The 26,175-nt window shown below is 40.8% G+C and overlaps 1 protein-coding gene across 6 annotated transcripts in view; it reads left to right on the top strand.

Moving 5' to 3' along the window:
* Adamts20 (ADAM metallopeptidase with thrombospondin type 1 motif, 20) overlaps positions 1 to 26,175 on the top strand; it is a 132,134-nt gene that overhangs the window by 19,141 nt on the left and 86,818 nt on the right. For all 6 annotated transcript variants that reach the window (XR_015624131.1, XR_015624130.1, XR_015624128.1 and 3 more), the window contains 4 exon segments: positions 11,851 to 12,089; positions 22,494 to 22,577; positions 23,183 to 23,307; positions 24,457 to 24,497. Coding sequence is in view for 2 of the 6 variants with exons in the window: in NM_001421315.1 (NP_001408244.1) it covers positions 11,851 to 12,089; positions 22,494 to 22,577; positions 23,183 to 23,307; positions 24,457 to 24,497 (489 nt within the window). In the remaining 4 variants the exon portion in view is untranslated.

Below are 26,175 nucleotides of genomic sequence, written 5' to 3'. Positions count from 1 at the left end.
AAGTTAACATTTCTAGTTTGTCGCTGGGAAATCTGGCATCTTCCGGTAGACTTGCTCATGTGTTGATCTGTTTTCTGAGGAGGAGGAATTGTGGCTAAGCAGCGTTTGAAATTCTTTTTTTTAATTGAAAGGTTTTTTTTTATTGGATATATTTCTTTATTTACATTTCAAATGTTATTCCCTTTCCCGGTTTCCTGTCCATAAGCCCCCCTCCCATAAGGGTATTCTTTCCATCCACCCCTCCTTACCCACCCCCCCCCCGACATTTCCTTGCACTGGGGGTCCAACCTTGACAGGACCAAGGGCTTCCCCTTCCCCTGGTGCCCCAACAAGGCTATTCTCTGCTACATATGCAGTTGGAGCCCTGGGTCAGTCCATGTATAGTCTTTAGGTAGTGGTTTCGTCCCTGGAAGCTCTGATTGATGGGCAATGTTGTTCTTATGGAGTTGCAAGCCCCTTCAGCTCTTTCAGTCCTTCCTCTAATTCCCCCCTTATATAATTTATTTAATGAGAGTACACTGTCACTGTCTTCGGACACACTAGAAGAGGGCATCAGATCCCATTACAGATGGTTGTGAGCCACCACGTGGTTGCTTGAATTTGAACTCAGGGCCTCTGGAAGAGCAGTCTCTGAGCCACCTCTCCAGCAGATTTATTTCATGAATGTGAGTGCACTGTTGCTGTCTTCAGACACACCAGAACAGGGCATCAGACCCCATTACAGATGGTTATGAGCCACCATGTGATTGCTAGGAATTGAACTTAAGACTGCTGGAAAAGCAGTCAGTGCTCTTAATATCTGAGCCATGCTTTTCTGCTTTGTTCAGAACGTTTTCCAGTCCTTGCTTTAGCTTCCGTCCTGATATGTGTATTTAGCCACTCACTTAGCAACTTGTCTGACCTGGATGTTGTTCTTCCTTATACCCACTTATCCCACAGAGCTCTGCTGCCTCTCATCTCCTTAGTCTTCTTTTAGACTTAGTCAGTCGTCCTTAAAACATGTTTAACTTCAAATATTTTTCTTCCACAGCAAAATGTTACCTTTTTTTTCAAATTAAAGTATAACAACACTCTGCTCTAAACTTGAGCCAGGTAAATGAATGCCTGGGTGCTCTTGATATGTAGAGATAAAATAATAGTGGCTCATTAATTTCTTTGTCTCTCATACTGTGAGCTATAGAGACTTTTTGGCAAATCAATAGTCAATTCTTTTATCATTTATGTCTATTTGTTCTTTTATAGTGTCCAGCTATCATTTCTATAAGCTTACAGTGTGGGATTTAGAATCCAAGATGGCAGAATAGCTTGCCAGTCAGTGGACATCTGTCTTGAATTGTTCCTAAGCTTGAGTTTGCCGTTAGCTTCTCACCTCTCAGCTTTAAATTTTATATCCTCTCTTCTATAAAACAAAGTGATAGGTTGCATTTAATTTTCACATCCTTCCCATACCAGTTCTGCATAAAAAAGTTGAGGACTTTTGGTATCAAAAGGACTTTTCTGTAGAAGATGCTTTGAAGCCTACCTAGTATGGGATGCCCCTAGCCTGGATGCATTAGTGGTAGAAAGTCTGTTTGATATAATAGAAATTATCTAAAATGCAGAAGTTGAATAATTTGGGAAAGAGGAAGAATGGAGTATTTTATATGGAAGTGGGAGTGTACGCACATTGTAGTTGAGAAAGTGCCTGGACCGTCTAGAGCCCTGAATAAGTGGTAAGGGGAATATGGGGTATCAGATGGCAGTGCGATGCTGTACCAGAAAGTGAGAACAAGCCCAGGGCAATGTGTATGGAAGCCTTAAGAGCTTTCATTATAATCCCAACCAGCTGACTGGGAGTCCCTTTCCCAGGTAGTTCAAAGGTGACCAAGGCAAAGTTTCTAATTACTTAGTGTGGCCTGAGTTGGCCATTCCTAATCCCTCTAGTTGAAGGTTAAAAGTTACCTTTTTGGGGTTGGGGATTTGGCTCAGTGGCAGAGCGCTTGCCTAGGAAGCGCAAGGCCCTGGGTTCGGTCTCCAGCTCCGAAAAAAAGAAACAACAACAAAAAAAAGTTACCTTTTTATTACTGTGTGAAGCACTATGATCAAGGAAACAAATAGGAGAAACAGTTTATTGGAGCTTATGGTTTTAGAGGGAGAGGGACAGAAACACATACACACACACACACACACACACACACAGAGACAGAGAGACAGAGACAGAGACAGAGAGAAAGTATGTGTGTGTGGTTACACACATGAGTGCAGATGACCTGGAGGCTTGAAGATGATGTCACAGCCTTGGAGCTCGAGTTACAGGTGGTTGGAAGCCTCCAGACATGGGTGCTGGGAACTGAACTTGGGTCCTCTGTAAGAGAAATATACACACTTAACCACCAAGCCGTCTCCTCAGGCCCAGTGAAGGAATACCTTTATATGCTGTATTTAACTCCCCAGCAGTGAGTTCTCTTACATATTTATTGTTTAATTTTTTAAACTATTTTGTAGATTTTTCTTGTTGTAATACTGTATACTTTTTGTTAGTTTTTTTTCTGAGTATTAAATGAATGTATTATTTTCAAAACATGTTACTGCAAACCAGGTAACTTTGTAACTGTATTTGTATTTATTACATTCACACAGCAGTGCAGACTTTTTTGTTTTGACCTTTATATTCAGCAAGTTTGCAACATTTAATTAATTTGTTTATTCTTTTAGGCTTATAAATAGCCACGCAATTCTATATATTACGTTCTAACCTTTTAGTCTTTAAATCTCTCGGCTTATTTCATGTGCCGAAATTGCTAGACTTGTCCAGAGAAATAACTGTAATGAAAACCCTTGTCTCATTGCCTGTCATAAAATAGGAACAATTTCAACCTTTGCTCATACATACATCATCTGATCTAGGTCTATCTTAGCTACTCTTTACAGACTAAAGATTTCCTCCTAAATCATAGCTTATTTAAGTTACTATCTACACACATTTGCTAATCATTTCCATTATGAGTAGATGTTGAATTTCATCAAAAACTATTTTTGTGTGGCCCACGGAGAGCTTTTCCCTATCATCGATTAGAACAAGGCCACTGGGTTTCATTTCCTTGAGATTTCGTCTCTTTCCTTTCTCCAATCCCCCTCTCTCCTTCTTTCTTTCATTTTCTCTTTATTTCTTTCCCAGAAAAGAAAGGCTTTTATCAGGGATAAGGACATACAGACACCAGGACACACAGAAAGACCCTCCACAAAGCAGAGGGTAATGGGAAGCCTAAGCCCCCGACTTTGTTTTCACAACAGCTGTTTGGTAATATTTTCTCAAATTGTTGTGTCTAAATTCACGAGTGGATTTGGTTGCTTTTCTTTTTCTTCCTTTTATTGGATTTTTTAAAATTTACATTTTAAATGTTATTCGCTTTCCTGGTTTCCCAGACATAAACCTCCTATCCCATCCTCCTCCCCTTCTTCTAAAAGGGTGTTCCCCTCCCCATCCCCCTTCCCACCCCCCAGCCCGATATTTCCCTACACTGGGGGTCCAATCTTGGCAGGACCAAGGGCTTCTCCTTCCATTGGTACCCAACAAAGCCATCCTCTGCTACATATGCAGCTGGAGCCATGGGTCAGTCCATGTGTACTCTTTGGGTAGTGGATTAGTCCCTGGGAGCTCTGGTTGGTTGGCATTATTGTTCTTATGAGGTTGCAAGTCCCTTCAGCTCCTTCAATCCTTTCTCTAATTCCTCCATTGGGGATCCTGTTCTCAGTTCAATGGTTTGCTGCTAGCATTCACCTCTGTATTTGACATGCTCTGGCTGTGTCTCTCAGGAAACATCTATATCCCATTCCTGTCAGCCCGCACCTCTTAGCTTCATCCATCTTATCTAGTTTTGGTGGCTGTATATATATGAGCCACATGTGGGGTAGGCTCTGAATGGCCGTTCCTTCAGTCTCTGCTCCAAACTTTGCCTCCATGTCCCCTCCTATGAATATTTCTGTTCCCCCTTTTAAGAAGGAGGGAAGTCGTGGATTTGGTTTCTAATGGGTTCCTATTACCTAGGAGAAGAGCCATGCAGATGAGAGCTTGCTGGTCGGACTCAACGTACTCACGGCTCGTAGGGCATGTGCTGTGAATGGACATCACTCTGTTGTATGCAGTCATTACTCAGTTAGATTCACCCAACAGGTGATAGAGCGAATGACTGGGAAGACTCATGAGTACATACATGCAAAGATGATTTATGAGAAACGCATTTGTGAACTGAGAAAACACATAGAGTCACAAATGTTTCAAGGTTTAGCCAGGGTTGTTGGCACAGGCCTGCCATCCCAGCTGCTCCATAGTCTGAACATAGGGATAAGGATTGGAAGGTTCATGTCCAGACTGGGTTAGCTACAGAGCGAGTTCAAGACCAGCCTGGGAAACTTGTGACTCTGTCTTAAGATGAAACAGGAGGGATGGGATGGGACTCAGTACTACAGTTCATGTCTAGTGTGTGCAGGGCATGCTATGCTACACTCCATATTCTCTTAAAGAGTGTTATCAATATGACACATGAGATCACTGATCAGCCACAAAGCTTGTTTTATAGTTTTATATCTGGCCGCCAAACACATAAGCTAGTTGCCAATGTTTAGTGAAGTAAATCTGCTTTCTTTAACTTGAGCTTATGATGTGTTACTCATGGAAAGTGAGCAAAGATTCTAAGTTTTATCAACCAGACTTCAATACAAATTACTCATAAGGTATCCTTAAAATAACTGTATTGTTCTTTTTAATAACTTTTATTATTCTGAAAATAAGAATAGCTGGGCTTCTATCTGGGTTATGTTTGTGCTTTTTATTTTCTTCTCTTATTGCTGTAGCTTAGGACATCTAACATTATATTAAGTAGGAATGGGAAGAACTTGTCTTATTCCTGATTTTAGTAGGAATGTATTTATGTTATAGCGATCTGCATCATGATGACTATAGAGTTGTAGTATGTGGTCTTTATTATGTTGGGACATGTTCTCCTCAACCCCGCATCTCTAGAACTTTTATTATAAAGGCTTGTTGGTTTCTTCAAAGCTTTAAACACCTGTTGGCCTTTTTACAGCTATTGACATGATCACCTGACTTGTCCTCTTGAGTCCACTTATGTGATTTTTTCCTTTTGTTTGTTTTTTAGGTCGAACATTTCTGGGTCTCTGGAATGAAGTAATATTCAAAACAATTTACATATTTCGTTTATGTATAACGTGTTTACCTAAATTTATGCATGTGCACCGCATATGTTTCTGGTGCGAGAGGAGTCCAGATGTGAGCACCCCTTGGAACCGATGTTGCAAATGGTTATGAGCTTGTGATCTGGGTGCTGGGACCAGAACACAGGTTCTCTGTGAAAGCAACCGTGCTCTTAACCTCCAAGTCTTTCCTCTAGCTCCAGCTGAATACTTCTTGGAGAAATTCAACATCTATGATGAACATTCTTAGTATTTCTTAGCAAGTTAACTGTGGACATAAGAGTATTTCTTTAATCAGAGAAAGAGGACTTAAGAATACTCTTGTAGGGCCACTGGATAAGGGACAGTAGCTGATTGATCTCAAATCCTTCTCCTCTTAAACTACCAAATGTAATATCTATGTCTTAACCAACTCTATATTTTTGTAGTGCAAGAAAGATGAGACTCATATTTTCATAGGTGTGGCTACATAGCTCTTTCTTTTAGTTTCCAAGAAGTAATATTTTTTCATGGTGACATTGTTGCTAAATTTTCCTCATCCGGTGTGGTGCCACATATAGGCATTAGCAGAGTCATGCGATGCTGTGTTCAGTTTGAAAATCTATTTTGAGGAGATCTGAGTTCATTTCTTTGTTAGGCTGTTCAGTTGCTGGCTTTGAAAACTTCTCTCAAGCCCTGTTTCGTGTCTGTGTGTTTTAAAAATTGTCCAGTAATAGTAACTGATCCAAGGCTGCAGGGAAGGTGGATGACATAACCTTTCTTTTATCTCACGGAGGCAAGTCCACAGTCTTCTGTGGGTTTACTACTAGTACATGAGGCTCCATGTATTAATTTGTAAAATTCCTCAAAACTAAGCATTTAAAATGCATAAGTTACAGTTCTTAGCTCTTAAAGTATGTTCCTGAGATGTTCAATAATGAGAGAGCTTAGAGACTGGTACGTTTTTGTGTTTCTATGCTATGCAACGCCCTTGGTTTAAAAATGATGCCCCAGGTCTCTACTTTATTTTCTACATTACCGTGGCCACCACACATCATCTTTCTCTTCCGAATTTCCTTTATTAATAAAGTGGTTCTAATCATAGTGGCTATTTCATAGAGAGTCCTTGTCAACACCAAGGAGATGAACACATGGGGCTTGAACTATCGCTGGATAAATGAACACAGTAAACATTTGTAGTTATTATTCATAGTATTAGTTCACTAGTGTGGAGACATAAGACATATAATAGAACTGGAGAACAGCTTAAACCACGAGGAAATATGGTAGCATAAGATCTGGTAGGATCATATCTCATTTCAGGAAGTTCACGATTCTTTAAGGTTTGGCGCACTCAACAGTGATTTATTTCAAGTGTCGATACGCTAGATTAAACGGGGTTTTATTTTACGCCCTCACTTAATGGTTCTGTGCTCTGGAGAATCATGGAAGAGCTTTCTTCTGGTCAACTACAGATGGCCCGTACACAGAGAGCAGCATTGGGGTTGGTATTAGGAATGTCTTAGGCCGTGTGGGTCTGCCCTAGCTGACACTGTTCTAGCGCTCATTACTAATTTTTCTTAGGCCGAAGTTGCAGCCCATAAAGCTCTTGTCTTATTCCTCAAATCATCCCTGTCTCCCACCCACTTCGTCTGCCGTCCCTCTCCTCTACTGTCTTTTCTTCATCGTCATCCTTCCCCTGTTCTCCATGAACATTTACTGAACTTAGGAGAACACATTGTCCGGCTTTGTTCTCACTCACTAGGGAGATCTCAGCTTGGGGAGGTGATGACACGTAGCAGTGAGCTGGACTTAGAATTTCTCCTGTGGGCAATCTCCCAGCGAGGATATACTTGCTTTCACCTTGAGTGAGGATGGAATGAGAGAGCGTTTATTTAGAGGTGGACTTCAACGTGAATGAGAGGGGGAAAGGGAATTGCAGTGGCTAGACTCTTTGGGAGGCTTTTAGAGAAATCTAATGTTATAGTCTTCCTTCTAAGAATTCTAAGATGCAGAATATCTAAATGGATCCAGAGGCATAATTGTTTTTCAAAAGGGCAGTGGTCGTATTTTAATTTCAATGAATGAATAAAATAGTATGTGGTTGAACACAAGAGCAATGCAAGAAGCGTTTGAAGGAGAAATGATCAAGAAGAGGTGGGTAGAACCCAGGGGGAGGGGAGGACGAACATCCCAGTGGTTGCGTGCTGTGGCGACTCAGTTGTGAGACGTAGGAAGCTGACATCTGTAGACACCGGAAGTGAAGACTGGGCAAGAAAATCATAAGCATGAGGTAGCAGCTAGACAGTCAAGTAGAAACATGGCTGCCTAATCACGTCATTATATAATGACAATTTTGAGCAATCTACATTTTTGTAGCTATTAATTGAAACATCGCCTTTGGGTTATGATATTATTCTGTGGGCCATTATCGCCAGCATAAACTTGAAAGACTTTATATTCTAGTAAGATACTGGTGACCTTGTTGTTGGGGTTCGCCTAAATTGGTTTCATGCTGTAATCCACTTACTATGGATAAAGGGCAAGAGTCAGTTTTAGCCCTGACTTGATTCGACAGAAATAAAATGGGAAGCATCGCAAAGAAGTGATGTAATGGGATTTGCTAACGTGGCCTGGTATTTTGAGGCTGAGTCTCATGTAGCCCAGGCTGGTCTCAAATTTGGTATGTAACCGGGGATAGCCTTGAACTCCTGATATGTCTGCCCTGTCACCCAAGTGCTGGTATTTCAGACATGTGTCACTATGCTGGGTAGCAAATGTGCTTTGAGGGATGGCTGTTTATGGAAGGTATTTACAGAGGTAACTTTATCATCGTTAGCCGCAATGCTCGGGGATAAATACTAAGAGAAAGGCAAGGAATGTAGCGTCTAGCTTGTGAGATATTACACTTGATCTTAGCCAAAAGGCCGAGAAGCGATAGCTTGTGAGATATTAATAGATGTCTTATCAGTAGATATTATTTTATTTCCTTAAATTTAATAACAACATAAATTCATAATCATTTAAGGATACTGAAATATTAAGTTAATATCTGTTTCCAGTTCCATACTGTTAATGTTGGACTATATATCCCTATATAATTTTGGTCCCTTATGTACATATGACTAATACATATCTGTATATTTTGATAAAAGAGTTTCCAAACAATGGGATTGAAAACTTAAATGCCTCTGAAGTTCCTACTTTTAAATATTCTATGCCAAAAATCTCAGTTCAGTTCATCTTTCTTTTTTGTCTCCTTCACTTCTATTATCTACTTATGTCTGTGTTTAGGATGGGTAATTTATAGAGTTTTAAATTGAGCCTCTTGGGATTTATAGTTAGAGAATTCTTTTATGCATTAAATTAAGTTTTAAAAAGTTGGAAGACTTCTCTTCTTCATGGTCACACCATGTATTTAATTTTTTTATCCTACTGCTCTAGCAAGCATTACCAGGACAATAGAATGTGATAGCCATGCCAGCTATCAGATTGATAGAGTGGGGATGGCTTCAATGTACTTAGCTAAGGACCTGTTAATTCTGCTCTACATATTCCTGAGTGTATGAGTCAGCAGAGCATGAAGGCTTGAAGATAACCGCATCTCTTTCTCCCCCGTTTTGTCTACTTTCTCTCGGCATCTGAAGCAAAGATTATTCTAACTCCCAATTCCCTATCTCATTGACTGTTTTAAAGTTGGCATTGCAACACCCATGTATCTTTTAAAGGCATATGCTTACTTTTCATTTTTACCAACATAAAAACGAGCCCTTCGCTCGCTGAGGCAAAGACTCACTCCTCCGTGTGTTCATGAGATACGGATCTGCAGATTTTAACACACGGTTGTTATTTTGTTTCCGTCGTTGTGTATTTTCTTTGGATTATTTCGAATGGCACACCAGCAAACTGAGGTGTGCATGGATAAAATAGTGTTGGTTGGTAAGTTTACGCCGTTCCTCCATTTTTCTTTTCCACCCCAATGGCATGCAGCACCCTGGAGTGCTTGACAATGCTCACTCTGTACCAGTCTCTAGACCTGAGGCCCATGGCTACTTATCATGATTCATATGGATGATGGGCAGAAAATGGCTGCACCTCTTTACTTACAAAGAGATCCATGTGTGGCCATTGGACCTTCTCTCTTGTGAGATAAGGAGTGAGCTTCATTGCTTCTTTTGAAGGTTGCTGTGTGACGTGGTCCTAATTATCCAACTTTATTTTTTTTTTAATTTATGGATTAATCTTTTTTTTACAGTCCAGGCTTTATTTCCCTCCCAGTCCACCCTCTGACTGTTCCCCATCCCATACCTCCTCACCCCGCCCTTGACCTTCTCCATGAGGGTGTCCCCCCCTCCCCTTACCCCACCAGACCTCCCAACTCCCTGGGGCCTTCAGTCTCTTGAGGGTTAGGTGCATCTTCTCTGACTGAGTCCAGACCCGGCAGTCCTCTGCTGTATATGTGTTGGGGGCCTCCTATCAGCTGGTGTACGCTGACTGGTTGGTGGCCCAGTGTCTGAGAGATCTCAGGGGTCCAGGTTAATTGAAACTGGTGGTCCTCCTACAGGGTTGCCCTCCTACTCAGCTTCCTCCAACTTTTCCCTAATTTAACCACAGGAGTCAGCAGCTTCTGCCCATTGGTTGACTTTTTAAGCTGCTTGTTGGGGCTTTCAGAGGGCAGTCATGATAGGTCCCTTTCTGTAAGCACTCCATAGCTTCAGTAATGGTGTCAGGCCTTGAGACTTCCCCTTGACCTGGATCCCAATTTGGGCCTGTCACTGGACCTCCTTTCCCTCAGTCTCTTCTCCATTTTTGTCCCTGCAGTTCTTTCAGACACGAACAATTCTGGGTCAGAGTTTTTGACTGTGGGATGGCAACTCCATCCCTCCACTGATGCCCTGTCTTTCACCTGGAGGTGATCTCTACAAGTTCCCGCTCATCTGGTGTCACATTCAAGAACTCATTGCAAATCTGACATTTGAAAATTTCCCCTACATTTCCTTCTAAGAGTTCCACTGTTTCCGCATTCTTTTGGGTCTCGAATTGGGTTTCAGTCTCTTTTGTAGTTTGAGTCACCCTCACTACCTTGCGAGGGTCACTTGGCAGTATAAGAGAGGGTACATTTCTGGGGTCTTTAGTCTGATTTGCATGTCTCTGCATCTGCTGTGATGGCCTCATGTGACTCAGAGGAGGTCGCTGACTTATGGAATTGGAGTCCATGGTGTGAGCGTACATGTAACTTACCTGATGGCTTTTCAGTGAACTTACATCAGTGCTTGGCACTACCAACTTCCAAGTGTTAGCCAGCCTGCTAGGCGGAGTAAACTAATTTGCGACTTGGGCGAATATTACTGAAGCACTTAAAGAACCTAAGATTTTATCCTTATGTTTGTGCTTCTGTTCCCTTCCCTGGTGTGTAAGCTTTATGAGGTGTTGTATGCACACCCCACTTCCTAAACATTCTCGATGTGCGTAAATGCTCAGTAAAAGTTTATTTTCAATAACCTGGAAACAAGGGAATCTATTGAAACATAAACCTTCAGCCTTTCCTGGTAGCCGGAGCCTTCTATGTATCAGGTTATCTGGGATCTTCTCCAGGCCAGCAGGCGTTCAATGGCCATTGGTGGAGGAGGGATCCCAAGGGAAAGGGAACAGGGAGCAGTGTTCATACCTAAGCACACAGTCATACAGAAGACAGACGTTACAGGTAATGGAAAGTGCTTAGTGGCTTTGATTGTCTACTATCCCCTAATGACTCCATTTATATTCAAATGAAGTAAAGTGTTACACACTCACACACACACACATGCGCACACACACACACACAATTATAGTGCAACCATATCTTGATTGTTGATAATTTCTTTTTACCTGACTCCTTTAATTGCTTTTCTGTTGAAAATGCAACAGCCCACCAACTTCGGGAAAAGGGTTAGGGAGTAGAAAAGGAGAGGGAAAGAAGAAAGAAAAGGCATGCAGAGCCATACCGTTCCGACGTTTTGCATTAGCACAGTCAACCAACTATTTAAATGCGGCCTCTTTATATGGCACTTAAAAGCAGTTCCTATAATTACAGTATCAGCTAATATTCTGCATAAGCAAACAGGCATGCTGTGTGGTCACTGTCATAGGTTTTAGACCAACAGTTGCTTGTTTTGTTTGAGCGGCGGCCTGTTGGGATATGATGCTAGGAAGGAGGGTTAGTGCTGCTGCTTTCATGTATTGTAGAGTGAAAGTTCGTCTTAATCCACACTCTGTGAAACATCATCAGGCAGAAGGCGACTGCTGTGTACTGAAACTGACTACCAGCAGCCACCTAAGAAGCTAATTGCCTCCTGGGAAAGACAGGAATTGCGTGATACTTCTTGGTAAATAAATACTTTGGAGTAGTCTGAGCTGTTAAAAACCAAAGCAAAGAGTCAGTGTTCGTACAGCTCTGGAAATCTGAGCACGGCAAGGCACGGGCTGTGATGAGCAAAGCCCACGGTGATGTCAGACGACGTGAACGTTCACCGTGCGGCTGCTCTGTTTTTTGTTTTTTGGTTTTTTTTCGGAGCTGGGGATCGAACCCAGGGCCTTGCGCTTCCTAGGTAAGCGCTCTACCACTGAGCTAAATCCCCAGCCCCACATCGCTTCCAGTTTAATGACTTTCCACTGCCTTGTTTTTATCCTTCCACTCAGAAAATCAGACGGAGAAAACTGCTTTGCCCTCTCCTAGCTTCCGGAACACGACCGGAGACCTTAATAGGAGGAAGGGAGCGGTGTTCGGATTGGAAGGTGAACGGAGCCGGTTACATTCCAGGAGTAAGCGTTTCCTGTCCTACCCAAGATACGTGGAAGTTATGGTGACGGCGGACGCTAAGATGGTTCGCCATCACGGGCAGAATTTGCAGCACTATGTGCTGACGCTAATGTCCATCGTAAGTACCGTAACGGTTCTTCTTAAAGATTTATTTTCTCTTATTATTTTATGTGCATGGATATGCATATGCTGTACGTGTGTGGGTGCCCTTAGAGGCCAGAACAGGGAGCCCCCTGCAGTGGTGGTGAGCTACCTCCGTAGGTATGAATCGTGTTCTTGAAAAGCGTTCTTAACTGCTGAACCATCCCTTCGGTCCCAACTTAATAGGACTCTGACGTCATCCAAAATGGAGTTCCAGCTAATGTTACTTAAGTTTAAGTTAACATGTAACTTAAAAATGTTTTTCCGAACTCTAGACATAAGCAAGTGTGTTTCCACTCAAACCAGAGTTTCATCTGTTAATCCGGCTACTTTTACATTCGAAAATCTCCCCACCACTCACGGAGAGTGCTTTCTGTGTTCTTCACGTGAATGGCTTCTGCCCTCTAGTGACAGATAATACCCGTGTAGAATCTCTCTTTGAATCTGAGTGTTAAGACCTCCATCTGTTCTCAAGGGAATTGACTACTGCTGCATTCCCTTGATCAGAAGTTTGGCGCCCTGTCTGTTCACGTTACAGACACATTGCAAATGGAGCCGGCGTAGGAGATGTTGACTGTAAGTCTTTGGTTTGGTGTTAGACGCCCTGCTGAATGGTGGTTCTGGGACCCACACGCCTAACACCATGAAGAAACATGTTAACTCTCTGTGTGCATGAGTACACACGCATGTACTTGGAGCAGCTCATCCATATCACCCTTCCCTGAGCATGCCTGAATTTAGCCCTGTTACTCGGGAGCATTTACAAAACTCACCCCATCTCGTGCTCCCACTGACCAGGGTTAGTTGACAAGGCAGGCGCTCATTTATGCAGGTTCACGGTTATTAGGGATGTACTTAACGGTTGGATGTGCCTTTGCTCACATGGATGGAATTGAGACCTGTGCTGTTTTGAAGACTTGGCCAAGACACCTTTTGTGACCTCGCCAGTTCCCTTAGATGGAATCCCCCAGTTCAAGTTACTGTGCTTTGAGGATCCTAAGACCTTCTCACTTTGCTTCCTTATGGAAGTTGTCCAAAGTCCTTGCAGTTATATCAGGTTAGACTCCACACAAAGTAGGTATGCAGCAAATTTACTAAAACAGTGAGCAAGTGATCAAATTGGAAGCATCAATTCTCGTGGACGTAGACGATTATGACAAAAACAGATGATCCCAAACTAATTTCTGAAACTGTATCACAGACTGTATCAAGTATTTGAACTGTTTTTTTTTTTAAACAAATGACCCGGATGATGAATAGAAGTATATATGTCTATACTGATGATATATTTTTTTTACTTCTGAATCCAAAATAATTACTTAGCTGTTATTTACATGTATACGTGTGTGGCCCACAGGTGTTCTAAGGAGAAGTATGTATGGAGACTGCCAGTTAAACACGTACAACATTGAATCAGTTCTGAGGAACACTGGGTAATCTTAAGGATAAGAAAATTACATTTATTAAGGAAATTGTCTCGAGGGAGACAGTGAAGGAAAACAGCAGATCTTATAGTAGCAGTAGTGTTAGACATCTGGGTGGATGATATAGATTATACTGATGGCAGAACATTGGAAATCCTGACTAGAGGAAGCAAAGCGATGCATTAGGAATTATGGAAGAGCCATTTTTGGTGCTATTTCCATATTCAACAAAAGTTTTTATTGTATATAAAAATCAGCTAATATTGTAGGGTTTTTTGGGAAAGATAACTAAAATGGGCCTGAGCATTTTCAAAGTTTCCCTCAGACCTTTTTACATCATGAAGAGATTCTTGTGTCCCATATCTCTGGGAACAAGAAGGCAGTGAGTGGACACAGCACTTCCCCGGGTTTTCACTAGGAGGAGCGCAGATTTCTGCTGGAGCTGGTCCCTGTGCAATGCCATTGTCTGTTCTGTATTAAGGTTTATCTGTATCTCAGGGTGGATTGATGTGTCAGAGCTGAGAAGGGGCACCATGCAAGTTATGAGTAGAGGAGAAGAAACACGTAGGGGAGGGATACACAGGCATGTTTGTGCTTTCTCCCCATTTAGAGGCCAAGTTTCAAAAGACTTCAGAACAAATAGACACCGTCTCTGATGCTTGCATGAAGACGTTGAAAAGCTGGCACATTGTGATGTCCCGTCCATCCACTGTCGTGGGTTTAAAAGGCTGTAAACAACATTACAGATGGAAAGGAATAAACTTGGGAAACGGGAAACAGACTCTGGATTCAACCTAAAGCTTTCTTAGTTTAGCATTTTGTGTCTTACATTTTTCCTTTGGAGACTTGAATCGTCTGGGCAGAAGGACAGTTGACCCCACCTCAGAGGTGATCAGATCCACTCAAGGTGGTTTTATCTCATTGAAGTCTACCTCCAAGATAGCTCTAAAGGTGTAAGACAAAGGCTGTCCCCACTCAGTGTCTGCAGCTATCTTCGTCTGAAGAGGGAGCTAGTGAGTCGTGTGTAGTTTGCCCTAATTTTTTTTTTAATGTTTACATGTTTTTTATTTGAAATAGATTTATGCCACTTTCACCTTCTGTCCTTCCTTCCAACTCCTGCCAGTTACTGTCCTTTCAGTCCTTCCTGTGATCTCCACTCTCCAGTATGCAGCCTCATTGTCTTTGATTTTACATATATATTTCTATATTTAATATGAATGTAATTGTATTCATATTTGTGTGTGCTCACCTGATGAGGCCATTTCTGTTGTTTGTGTGCCTATGATTTTAAGGCTGGTCATTCTGCCATGGACAGCCAATAATGGGCTCATGCCTGGGAGAGGCTAATTCTCTTTCTTGCAGTAGTTAACAATTGCCTGCTATTCTTAGTCTGGGCTAGGGCCCCATAAAAAAAAATCACACATTCACGTTAACATGACCATTGATGTCGCTGTCATTCTGGCTTTGTTTATACAGCCATTCCTGGGAGAGACTGATAGACACCAGACTTTTTAGTATCCTGGCTCCTACAGTCTTTCTGCCCTTCTGCTGTTCTCTCCGAGCTGTGATGTAGACAAACCCATCAGGGCTGTGTTACCCACGATCTGCTGATCAGAGGCATTGTGTCCAGTTGGGGTTTTCAGTGATGATGTCTATTTGCTGTAAAGAGAGGATTCTGTGATAAAGTATCAAAGTTATTATAATTTCTATCCAGTGGATAAAGATTAATGGATAAAGATATTTTGTAGCCATTTCAAGGTTCTTTGTAGCCATTTTTCTTTCTTCTATTAATAGCTCTGTGTACGTCCCTATATCATCATTTTTGGGGTGTTCTTTGTGTATTCTGGATATTAATCTTCTATCACACACATAGTTGACCAAGATTCTCTCCCATTCTGTGGGCTTCTTCGTCATGCTCGATTGCTTCCTTAGCTATACGGAAGCTTTTGAGTTGATGAGCGCCCTCCCAGTTGTAGGCCGTTGACCTTAATTCCTTGTCAAGTGGGATCCTGTTCAGGATGTCTTTTCTTTCACCTATATCATCTAGGACACCTTATGTTTTCTTCTAGCAGTTTTTAGTGTTTCAAATTTCAGCTTTCTTTGATCTGCCTGAATCCAGTTTTGTGCAGCGTGATTGATGTGGCTCTAATTTCACTCTCCTGCATGTGGGATCCAGTTTTCCATGGCCCATTTGTTAAAGATGCTGTCTTTTCTCCAGAGTATTTTTCCTTCTCTGTGGGATAACCAGATGGCTGTAGTTATTGCTACTCACTTTAGGCAGACTGTTTTATTCCATGGCTCTGCACGTGTCGTCTGTGCAGCACCATATTGTTTTGATCAATATAGCTCTATAATATATCTTAAAGTCTGGAATATCAATCCCTCTAGTATTTTTTTCTGCTCAAGATTGCTTTGCCTATTTTAAATCTATTTGGCTCCATATGAATTTTAGCATTTCTCCCAATCTCTGCCAAGAATATCTATCTGTCATACACACGTTGAGTGGAATTGCACTAAATCTGTAAATTGCTTTTGTAAGATGGGCATTTTCACAATATTAATTTTACTGGCCTAGGAACTTGGAAAATTCTCTCATTTTCTAAAATGTTTTCAACCTTTTCAGAAGTTTGGAGTTTTCATTGTAGAGTCTTTCAAATCCTTGGTTACATAATTGCCAAGGTATTCTATTGCCTTTGCTATGATTATAAGTGGAAGTGTATCTATGATCTCAAAAGCATGCACTCTTTCAGGTTGGAAAATATAAAATAAATATATCGTTTTCTTGATTCTTCTAAACTACCAAAGTTAAACCAACCTAAGCAGACCCACCACAGAGGAGGAGGCTGAAAAGATAATGAAAAGCCTTCAAAACCAAGCAAACAAACAAACAAACAAACCCAAACCCAGGGCGATTCATAGAATGATTCTGCCATACTTTCAAAGATCTATGGCCAATCCTTCTTAAACCCTTAAAATAAAAGAAAGAGAAGGAACATTCCAAACTTGTTCTACTAAACCTGTATCACTCTAATAACCAGACTAGGTTACACAGACAGACACACATACAACACACACCCATCTACCTATAGACTGATACCTATGGACTGATATCCCTGAGGAACATAGATGCGAAAATCATCAACATACCACTGAGTACAAACACAAATCAAGAGGACTGTCACTGTGATCAGGTTGGCTTTATCCTGGAAATGCAGGGTTGGTTTAACTTACATAAATCAGTAAAAACAATAAATCATATAAAAACAGTTAAAAACCAGAGTCACGGGAAAATCATAAGAGATGCAAATTTGACCAAATCTTACATGCTATCATTATAAAAATCCTAGAGAGAATATGGCTGGAGGGAACATAACTAAATATAATAAAGGCTATCTGACAAACACACAGCCAACATTATCCTATTCCTCGAAGCAGTCCCACTAAAATCAGGAACGAGACAGGACTGCCCACCATCCTATTGTATTGCAATATAGTGCAAGTTAGAAGTTAGAAGAATAAAGCAAGAGAGGGAAATTAAAGGGATTCTGATATAAATGGAATCAAATTCTCCCTATTTGCAGTAGGTATCGTATTATACACGAGACCCCAAAAATTCTGCCAGAAAATTTCTAGTTGCAACTGACCTTCAGAAAAGTGGCATGGTACAGAACCAACTTGCAAGATCAAGTCCTCCCATCCTTCTTAGAAGACACCACATGCATCCTCAAGCACAGGTTATTAACACCCTTTTGATTGCAGTTACTTGGGAAGAAGCCAAAAATGTTGCTTGATTCGAAACACGTAATTTTTAAAAGAAAAGTTCAAATCTTTGAAAGGGTGTGTTTGTGTGTTGAGTTCTACCTGTAGTTGAGAAAATAACCAAGTGAAGTAATTGCATGATGTACACAAAGTTTGAAAGAAAATCATTGGATCTTACCCATCCAGAATAAGTAATTTCTCAATAGCTTGATGAGAAGTAATGCATATCATCCAATTAATCTGTTAGAGTGCTGTATTGTGTTATGGAAATAGCTTAGTGGTTTCTAAGTGATTTCGAGCAGGCTTTGGAATTACTATTAATGAGGCAGAACACAACTGTGGCATAATCCATTTCATGGAGTGAGTGTGTTAAACAGGTAGACATGGCTCATTATTTGCTGCCCTATATCACCTCGAGGTGACAGCATCAGGCTAAGATTACATTTGCATATGCATTATTAAATGACCCAAATCAACGGCAGCTAATGTGGTTTTCTCTGGCAAGTATTTTTTTTTCTTGTTAGACGGCATATTCTTTAACAGGCCTTAAATGCCCACAGATGCTAGAGAACTCCACTGTCCCTTGTGTTTCAGGACACTCCCTCACATTGATTGTATACATCACTCCCACACACCTAGTAACACCAGCGAAGGAACACCGTTAGATGTCAGGACATTAGCCTTACTTATTGAAGCACAGTTAATGATATTAGAGATGTTTATCAAGGAAAGATGTAGCCTTTCGTTGACTTTATGTCTCTGGTTTTAGTTAATTGTGTCATTTTTTTACTACTGTAAACACAAACAATAGACTTGTATACCCAGTGCAAGACACTGTCCCCTTGCTGTGAATTGGTGTCTGTGTGCTAGGAATATGCTAGGAATGACGTAATTTTCAATTTCAAAATGAAAAGGTATTACTGAACAAGTAGAGAATAGAATTCTTTTTAAATAAATTGCTTTGCAGGGATTAGGATTTTACAATGACTTTGTACTTAAGGTAGTTTGTACTTGGGCCATATATGAATTTCTGCTAGAATGTATCTTAATGACTATTTCCAAAATGATTACAAATGAATGGGAGATGGTAATATATTTCACATCTTGTATCAAATATGTTCTGCATAGAATTTTTCTTAACCATGTGTATAGTTTATAAAATTATTTCTTGACACATTTATCACTAGCTATGTATGAAATAATATTTATTATTTTTGGAAACCTGTGAAGTAAGAAGTAAGTATGCCAGGGTGCAAATACTATTCACTAAGAAATAAAAATATATCTCAATTAATTCAAGAAAACTACTAATCCATGCCGTGCTAAAATGTAGTAGTGTAGAAATGTGCAATGCTTGCCCACGGCTGTGGAGGTTGATATGTCGGACTCGTCTGGCATTGTTGCAGCATCCCCTACTGTGTGCCATGGAGTATCTATTCTGTAACATGATCTCCCATGGGGGAAGAGATGACTGTGTCAAAAAAGCGATGTGACCTGCTACAGACAACACTTCTTTCTCAAGAACTGCGTGTATACCAGCTTTTCAATACCCATTGAAAACGAGTTTAAACTCAACATTTCTCAAGCTGTGTGACGATTGTATTCGTCCTCCACAACCTTCTCCTACAGTTGCTTGATTAAGGCTATTCCAATACTCAAGGGCTTTGTGACAGATGGCTCGGTGGATTCTCAGCTTGTTTGTAAATGTTGAAACAAGTGTGGATAAAGCCATAGTTGAACAGCAAGTACTAACGGAACTGCAGCCAACACCCAGGTTCCCGCACGTATTACAGAGATATATCCTCAGAACTTCGCCAAGGCCAGGTCACATGACTCAAAGGACATCATGGGGCAGGGAAGGAGCTACAACGGAGCTGTGAAATAGGTGTGGTAGCAAGACTGAATTGGGAAACGCTTGAGCCAAAACGCTGGTATTGCACACAGTAACGCTAATGTGCGATAATAACGGGATAATGTGGAAGGCTCGGTCTCGACAATCAGCCGCCCACGTGGAGTCAGCTCCGGGTCCCAGCGCCTCACTTCCGTAGGCCCACTAGACCTCCACTTCGGTTTCCTCTTCTATACGTGAACATTCTAACGGCCCCTATCTCACAGGACATGTGAGAGCTGACTGGGCTATTTCATATAAACTTAAATCTTTCAATAGATATCTTCGGTTGCTAATTTATTGCTTATTATTCAATTAAGGACTTACCCTTGTAAAACGCCAGGCTCTGGGCATGAGAACCTGCCCTGGACATACTTGTTTTAAAATTCTCTTGAAAACCCCATAGTCATTCTAGCCACTCATTGTTTGAGTGCAACTCAACATCATTGCCTAGAATGACTCAGTGCCCGGCCTTTGCCCTTCTGAACGCACTGAGAGGCTGTCATGTCCTGTTATGAGCACGCCACTTACACAGAGCAAGAGTCAACTCAAGGAGGCGCGAACAGTTGGAAAAGCGAGCAGGATGTGAGCTTCGCTCCTGCTGCTCCTTCTCGTCCCTGTCCTCTTCCATTTGTGATCAAACCCAGCTCCTGCTACTGAACCACATTCCCACCCCCAAAACATCCATATTTTTTCACTTTTTGCATCTGTGCCATGTATGTCAATGTAGTGTGTGTGTAGCTGTGTGTGCACATGTATGTGGGTGTGTTTCCACATGTACATGTGTGTGTGTGTGTGTGTGTGTGTGTGTGTGAGTGTATGGAGGCCGACGTCAGTGTAAGTTATCTCTCTGTGTCAGTCTCCACATTGTTTTCAATATAAAACCATGCTTATCTTAGAGGTTTAAAATCTGTTTTTTTGAACCTTTTAAAACTTCATTTATTTTTACTCTTATAATTTTAAATTACTTTTTAGTTTTAGACATTAAAAATAGAAATTTTAAGGTGAACTTTAGCTCACTGAGGAATTAACATTTAAGGGGAGAACTATTTTATCACTTAAATTTTTTTCTTATTTCCATAACATATTTCTTGAGAATTTCATGAGTGTAGCATTTACACTCTTTTCCTCCTCTTCCCTCCAGCTTCTCCCATTTTTCCCTATGCTCTCTCAAATTCAGGCCTTCTTATTCTCTAATTATTGTTGCTACACACACACACACTATATATATACATATACATATACATATACATATACATATACATATACATATACATATACACATACACATACACATACACATACACATACACATACACATACACACTATATACACATATGTATATTATATATAAATACATGTATACATACATATACACACTATCTATATACATATGTATATATGCACATACATATGAACATACATATATACACACACTATATATACATATGTATAAACATACATTATACATAAATACACACACTATATACACATATGTATATATAAATACATGTATACATACATATACACACTATATACATATGTATATATGCACATACATATAAGCATACATATATACACACACTATATATACATATGTATAAACGTACATATATACATAAATACACACACACACACACACACACACACACACATATGTCGTAGTTGTCTAGGGTAGCTGGCCACAAGCTCTAAGGATCTGCCTAGCTTCGCCCACCTTGCTCCCATGGTACTCTAGTTACAGAATTGTGCCATATTCCTGGGTTTAATTAGGTGCTAGGGATACAATCGCAGGTGAGCTCTTTATCCAATGGGGCCATCTTCTAGCTCAAGTTCTTAACTAATGAAACACATCATCACCTTTAAGGAGAGCATTGCTGCAGTCCTAAAACCGCGGCTTGAAACTGCCAACCATCCGACCATCTTTGTCTCAACCTCCTGTTATCAACACTGGGGCTACTACTGCCCCTGTCACTGTGAGCACTAGAGCCAGGGCCGTCGCTGCAGGGAGAGCTGACAAGCCTGCAAAGAGCTGTGGCTGCCCATGTAAAACACCAGTAAAAGTGCCCGAATGTGTGTGCTCACGCTGGCCGAACAGCACCCCAGAGTCATCTTCGCTTCCCTTTTGTGGAGGCCCTGTGCCCTGGGAAGCGTTCGTTGGAGGCCAATCGTGTGGTAGTAGCGTTGGCCAATGGAGGGGCCTGGTATAGAGATGCAAACACTGCTCTAAAAGGTTGGGGATTGTATCTTCCTTCTCATCTCTGTCTATCTACATGAAGCAGACAATAGATACAGAATATTTTTAATTAAATGAACAAGTGATATAGCACTCCCTGAGAGAGCGAACTTCTGTAGCTTGGACAGTGATCCATTGTGCAGTTGGTGTACACATTATAAATGGTTTCTGTTATACAAGTGGCCTGGGTTAATTAAAGGGACAGAGGTAGAGAGGCAGAGAGGGAGAGAGGCAGAGAGGCAGAGGCAGAGGCATTGGCTATGTAAAGCATTTGAGTATTAGTAGCCTCTTTGAGTGTATAAGAAAGGACTGTGAAGTTGGGGTGGAGAAATACATATTACTGTTTATAATAATATAGTTATATTTTTATATTATAAAATATTATTATTATTCCTTAGCCATAAATCACAGACTGAGGCTTAAGTTCTCTAGTCTTGAAGACCTGAGGATCAGATCATGATGTAGGGCCTCTTCTCTGGATACTCATGCGACTGCAGGTGAATTTCCTTCACCTCAGAGTGGAGCAGCAGTGCTAAATGAACTACAGACATGTTCATAATTGGAGATAGATAAAACTTCGGGAGAAAATATTAAGTAAAACTACAGAGGCAGAATAGGTCACCTATTTGTGTAGGATGTTGTGGGTATAAAGAGATCCTGAGAATCTTGAAAGAAGTGGAGAAGGTTCTTTTCCTCAATCATCCATGGGGGGTAATTTCCATACTTGAATGCATTTACACACTTGGTGATTTCGAGGAAAGTGCAGAGTCCCTATATACTGACTGCCCCAGACCAGTATAGGTACTAGTTCTCAGTCTAAGCTTTATATGAGAATTGTTTAATCCCTGTGAATTTTCAAGGATGCTGTGCGCCTTTCAATCCCAGACATTGTGATGTAAATCAATCACATCAGATGGGATACAAGGGCTGGGATGGGGCCCAGGCTTTGGAAAAGCTTCTCTAAGAGACTCTAGTGCGTAGCTGCACTCGGATACTCTGGGCTGTTTCTACTTTGCTGCAGCAAAGAAGCTTCACCTTTATTAGGCATCTCATCTTTTGGTGTCTGCTTGCAGGTTGCTGCAATCTACAAGGATTCGAGCATTGGGAACCTTATAAATATAGTGATTGTGAAGTTAGTGATAATTCACAGTGAGCAGGTAAGAAGCAGGATACATTGAAGCCTGTGGGTTATAGTTGGCTTTGGGTGGGGCTAACTGCGGATTACAGCAATCTTACTGGAAATGGGGTCTTGCAAAACATACGTTAAAAATATAATTTGAGCTGGGTGTGGTGATTTCCTGCTTTTAATCCTAGCACTTGAAATGCAGAAGCAGGTAGATCTCTGTGAACTCAAGGCTAGCCTGGTCTACAGGATCCACCTGTGCTACACAGTTAGATCCAGTTTCAGAAAGACTGGGTGGTGGAAATAAAATGGAAAAATGGAGAAAAAGCACATGTGAATCAACAGTTTGAAAATCCAAAATGAAAAACTTCCACTCACTTTTATAATCATAACGTTGAAGGATTTAAAATATATTAATTTCTATTAATATATTAATATTGAATTTTTGATGTTGAACAGTTGATCTTTATGTCAGATCAATTTTTTTTAATCACAATGCTCAAATGCATCTAATAAACACTGAGAGCAAAGCTGATGCTTTTTTTCGGGCACCTGTGAAAATGTAGGTTGATAGAATGAATTCTAACTGACCTGGCGGAAATGTCTGCCATTACCTTGAGCTGTTCATTGCTTACACAGGAAGGACCGGTGATCAGTTTTAATGCAGCCACCACGTTGCGCAACTTTTGCTTGTGGCAACAGAGTCAGAATGTTCTGGACGATGCTCATCCTTCCCACCATGACACCGCGGTCCTCATCACTAGGTATGGCTTTTGAAACCACCTTGCGGCAGAGCAATTTTTTATTCTTGTTTTGCATGAGAACTGATACATTTTGGTTACATTGACTCTATGTGGCTAAGACATGGAAGCATCCATAACTATCAGAATGAAAGCATTGACTCCTCTTTCAGACTGGAATTGTGGGAAATTCCTCAGGAAACCCTCAGTGTCTGGATGAGTTGCTGTAATCTAAATAAATTGCAGTCCTCGGTCGTGTTAGAGACAGAATGGGAGTATTAGAAATAATACATGGAAATTAATATACATGTAGAACTGGGGGATAATTTTACTCATTTCCTTTTTTCTGTGTATCTGTCATCTTTTATCATCTGTGTGTCTGTCCCTAGTTTTGATTTTTTAGAGCTTTCCATAATTATCAGGCTTCCCTTGCTAGAGACAAGTTCCACTGTCAGAAAACCATTTCTATCTTCTAAGTGCCATTGTTCAGTGCTAATTCACACCTGTTTCAATGACACTTAAAACACAGGGAGGTGTAGCATTTGTTGTTTGGTTGGATGGCTTACTGATGAAATCTTTCACTTTGGGGCCAATCTCAAGGAAAGGTGAGCTTTTCCGAACCATGAAATAAGTGTCTGTTTTTACCAATCTTTTCAAAGAAGGTAGGGTTGTCTTTATTTATACACGCCATCATAGTCTATGGTTCATGCCTGCATTGTTGCTGAAATCAAGTGCAGAGGTTCACAGTGAGGGATTTAAGATAGGAAGGAAAAAGAACAGGGAGAAGAGATGCAAAAGAGAGATTCAGCAGGGGGAGTGGGGGCACTGTCCTGATACACAACCAGACTCATAGACACAGAGGCAAAATAGAAAAAACTTGACATCTGAGAGTCCCCATGTTTCACACAGCTACTGTTGTTATCAGAAGAGGGTAAACTGAGGCCATGAGAGTGACTTCGTTTCACAGTATTAACTCCCAGAGCATCTGTTGCCCACCAAGGCAGGCACACAAGTGAGGCACCAATAACTTTAAAGGCTTTGAGTGTGTCACGAGCATTGTGGGGTGGAAGCTGATTGGTGATGGTCTTGGCAGCATGAAAGCTTTATTTTTGTGTTGACTTACTGCAACCATATTTTCCAAAAATGTCTCAAGATATAATCTTTTCTTTTAAGGGAAGACATTTGTGGAGCTAAGGAGAAATGTGACACATTAGGTAAGTTCTTTCATCAATTAAACTTAGCTCATTGACTAGTGAATTATAAAATATATATTTAGAGATTCCCTTTTTGTCATTTTCATAATTTTGATGTATTATCTTGGTAAATGTTTCTTGCTTCTCTGGTTCGTATGAATTTTGTTGAATAAAAAGAACTAGTATTTAGTTGTTACTAAATATCAAGTGCTAGGCAGAGCACGATACTTGATGTGTTTCCGTGTGTATAAGATAATATACTGTAACCCATATGGCAGCTTAAAGGTTATGGTTAGAGCCCCAAGCCTGCCACCAGGTCTGACAGCCCAGACATGGCTGCTCCTATAGGAAGCCTGTGTTTAATCCTCATAGCATGTCTCTGCCTTTCCTGATGAGGTAACTCCTATCAAAAATTTTAGGCTTGTCAACTCTTCCAATTTCTGAAAAGTAGTAACATGACCTGTATATGTTTTCCTAAACACAATAGTGTTGGCTTTTGCTTAAAAATAAAACCTGTAGCTATGGTTAGGACTTTTCATTTCTGCATAACAGTTCATGCACATTTATATACTGATGTCCTGTTAGTCAAGTCGGACTAATTAATTTTCTCACATTGTATTACCAGGTCAGTATCTGTTCTGCTACATCTTGGGCTTTCCTCATCTGGGATGCTAGCTCGTGTCACATTTAAAAAGTTTCAGATCTTAAAGGCATTTAGAGATCAGACTTTTGTTGCATTCTATGTAAATACTTTCAGTTTTGAAAAACTCTGAATCTTGAAGTACCCAGTAGAGCTGGTTTAGGTAGCCACGGGATATGTAAACATCCGTTTTGTTTCGCTCCTGGTTGAGTAAGGTTATCTGCAGAGTTCGCAGTCTTTGTCAATCTAAAATGTGTTTTCATTTTGTCAATTGCTAAGAAGTTTGAACATATTTTTCCATATCTACCAGTCATTGATATTTCTCTTTCTACAGAACTGAAGTAACTGCAAGTAACATTGTGCTTTCTGCTCCAGCCTCTCTTTCTTTAATTGTAGAGGGGAAGGGGAGGGAGGAGGGGGAAGGGAAGGAAGGAGGGGGAGGGGAATGGAGGATGGGGAGGGGAAAGAGGGGAGAGTGGAGAGGAGAGTCATTGTTCATTCTGTATGATGTTACAGGTCTATATGTGATCTCAGGGCTGACCACTTGGTAGGAAATCTGGGTGTTCTTTCCTGAGTAAGATTATTTCTTCCACTATCAGAATTCCCCCTTTGCCTGTAATTCATTTCCTCCTGTAAATTAGCATGTTCAGTCATTATTCAGGTCTTAGGTCGCCATGCATGTGTATGAGACTTCATGGGTGTAGCCTCTTTGGCTTTTCTAGCACAATCTTGCAGCAAGTTTCCTATTACTCTAGCTCATAGAGCCTTCCTGACATTTCTCCTACAATGGTGCTGGAGCCTTAGATGCAGCAATTGTGTGGTTCATGTGTTAGTGGGCACCATATGGTCATTTGTTCTCTGCGGTTTGATCAGTTTGACTTCCTCTATGGCCCTTGTCTGTGCAAAGAGAAGTTTCTTTGAAGAGGGGTGAGACATGTACTCTCTGTGTAAAAGAACAAATATTTATAGAGTATGTTGAGAATTATGTTGATTTAGTCCTAGGACAATTGGTTGCTTCTTTGCCTTGGAAGCTTATACGACACCTAATAGTACCCAGAA

Source organism: Rattus norvegicus, chromosome 7 (genome assembly GCF_021556685.1).
Source record: "Rattus norvegicus strain SHRSP/BbbUtx chromosome 7, alternate assembly SHRSP_T2T, whole genome shotgun sequence".
Classification (NCBI taxonomy): Eukaryota; Metazoa; Chordata; class Mammalia; order Rodentia; family Muridae; genus Rattus; species Rattus norvegicus.
Note: the sequence above shows the minus strand (reverse complement) of the source record. Positions and strands in the feature narration are given on the sequence as shown.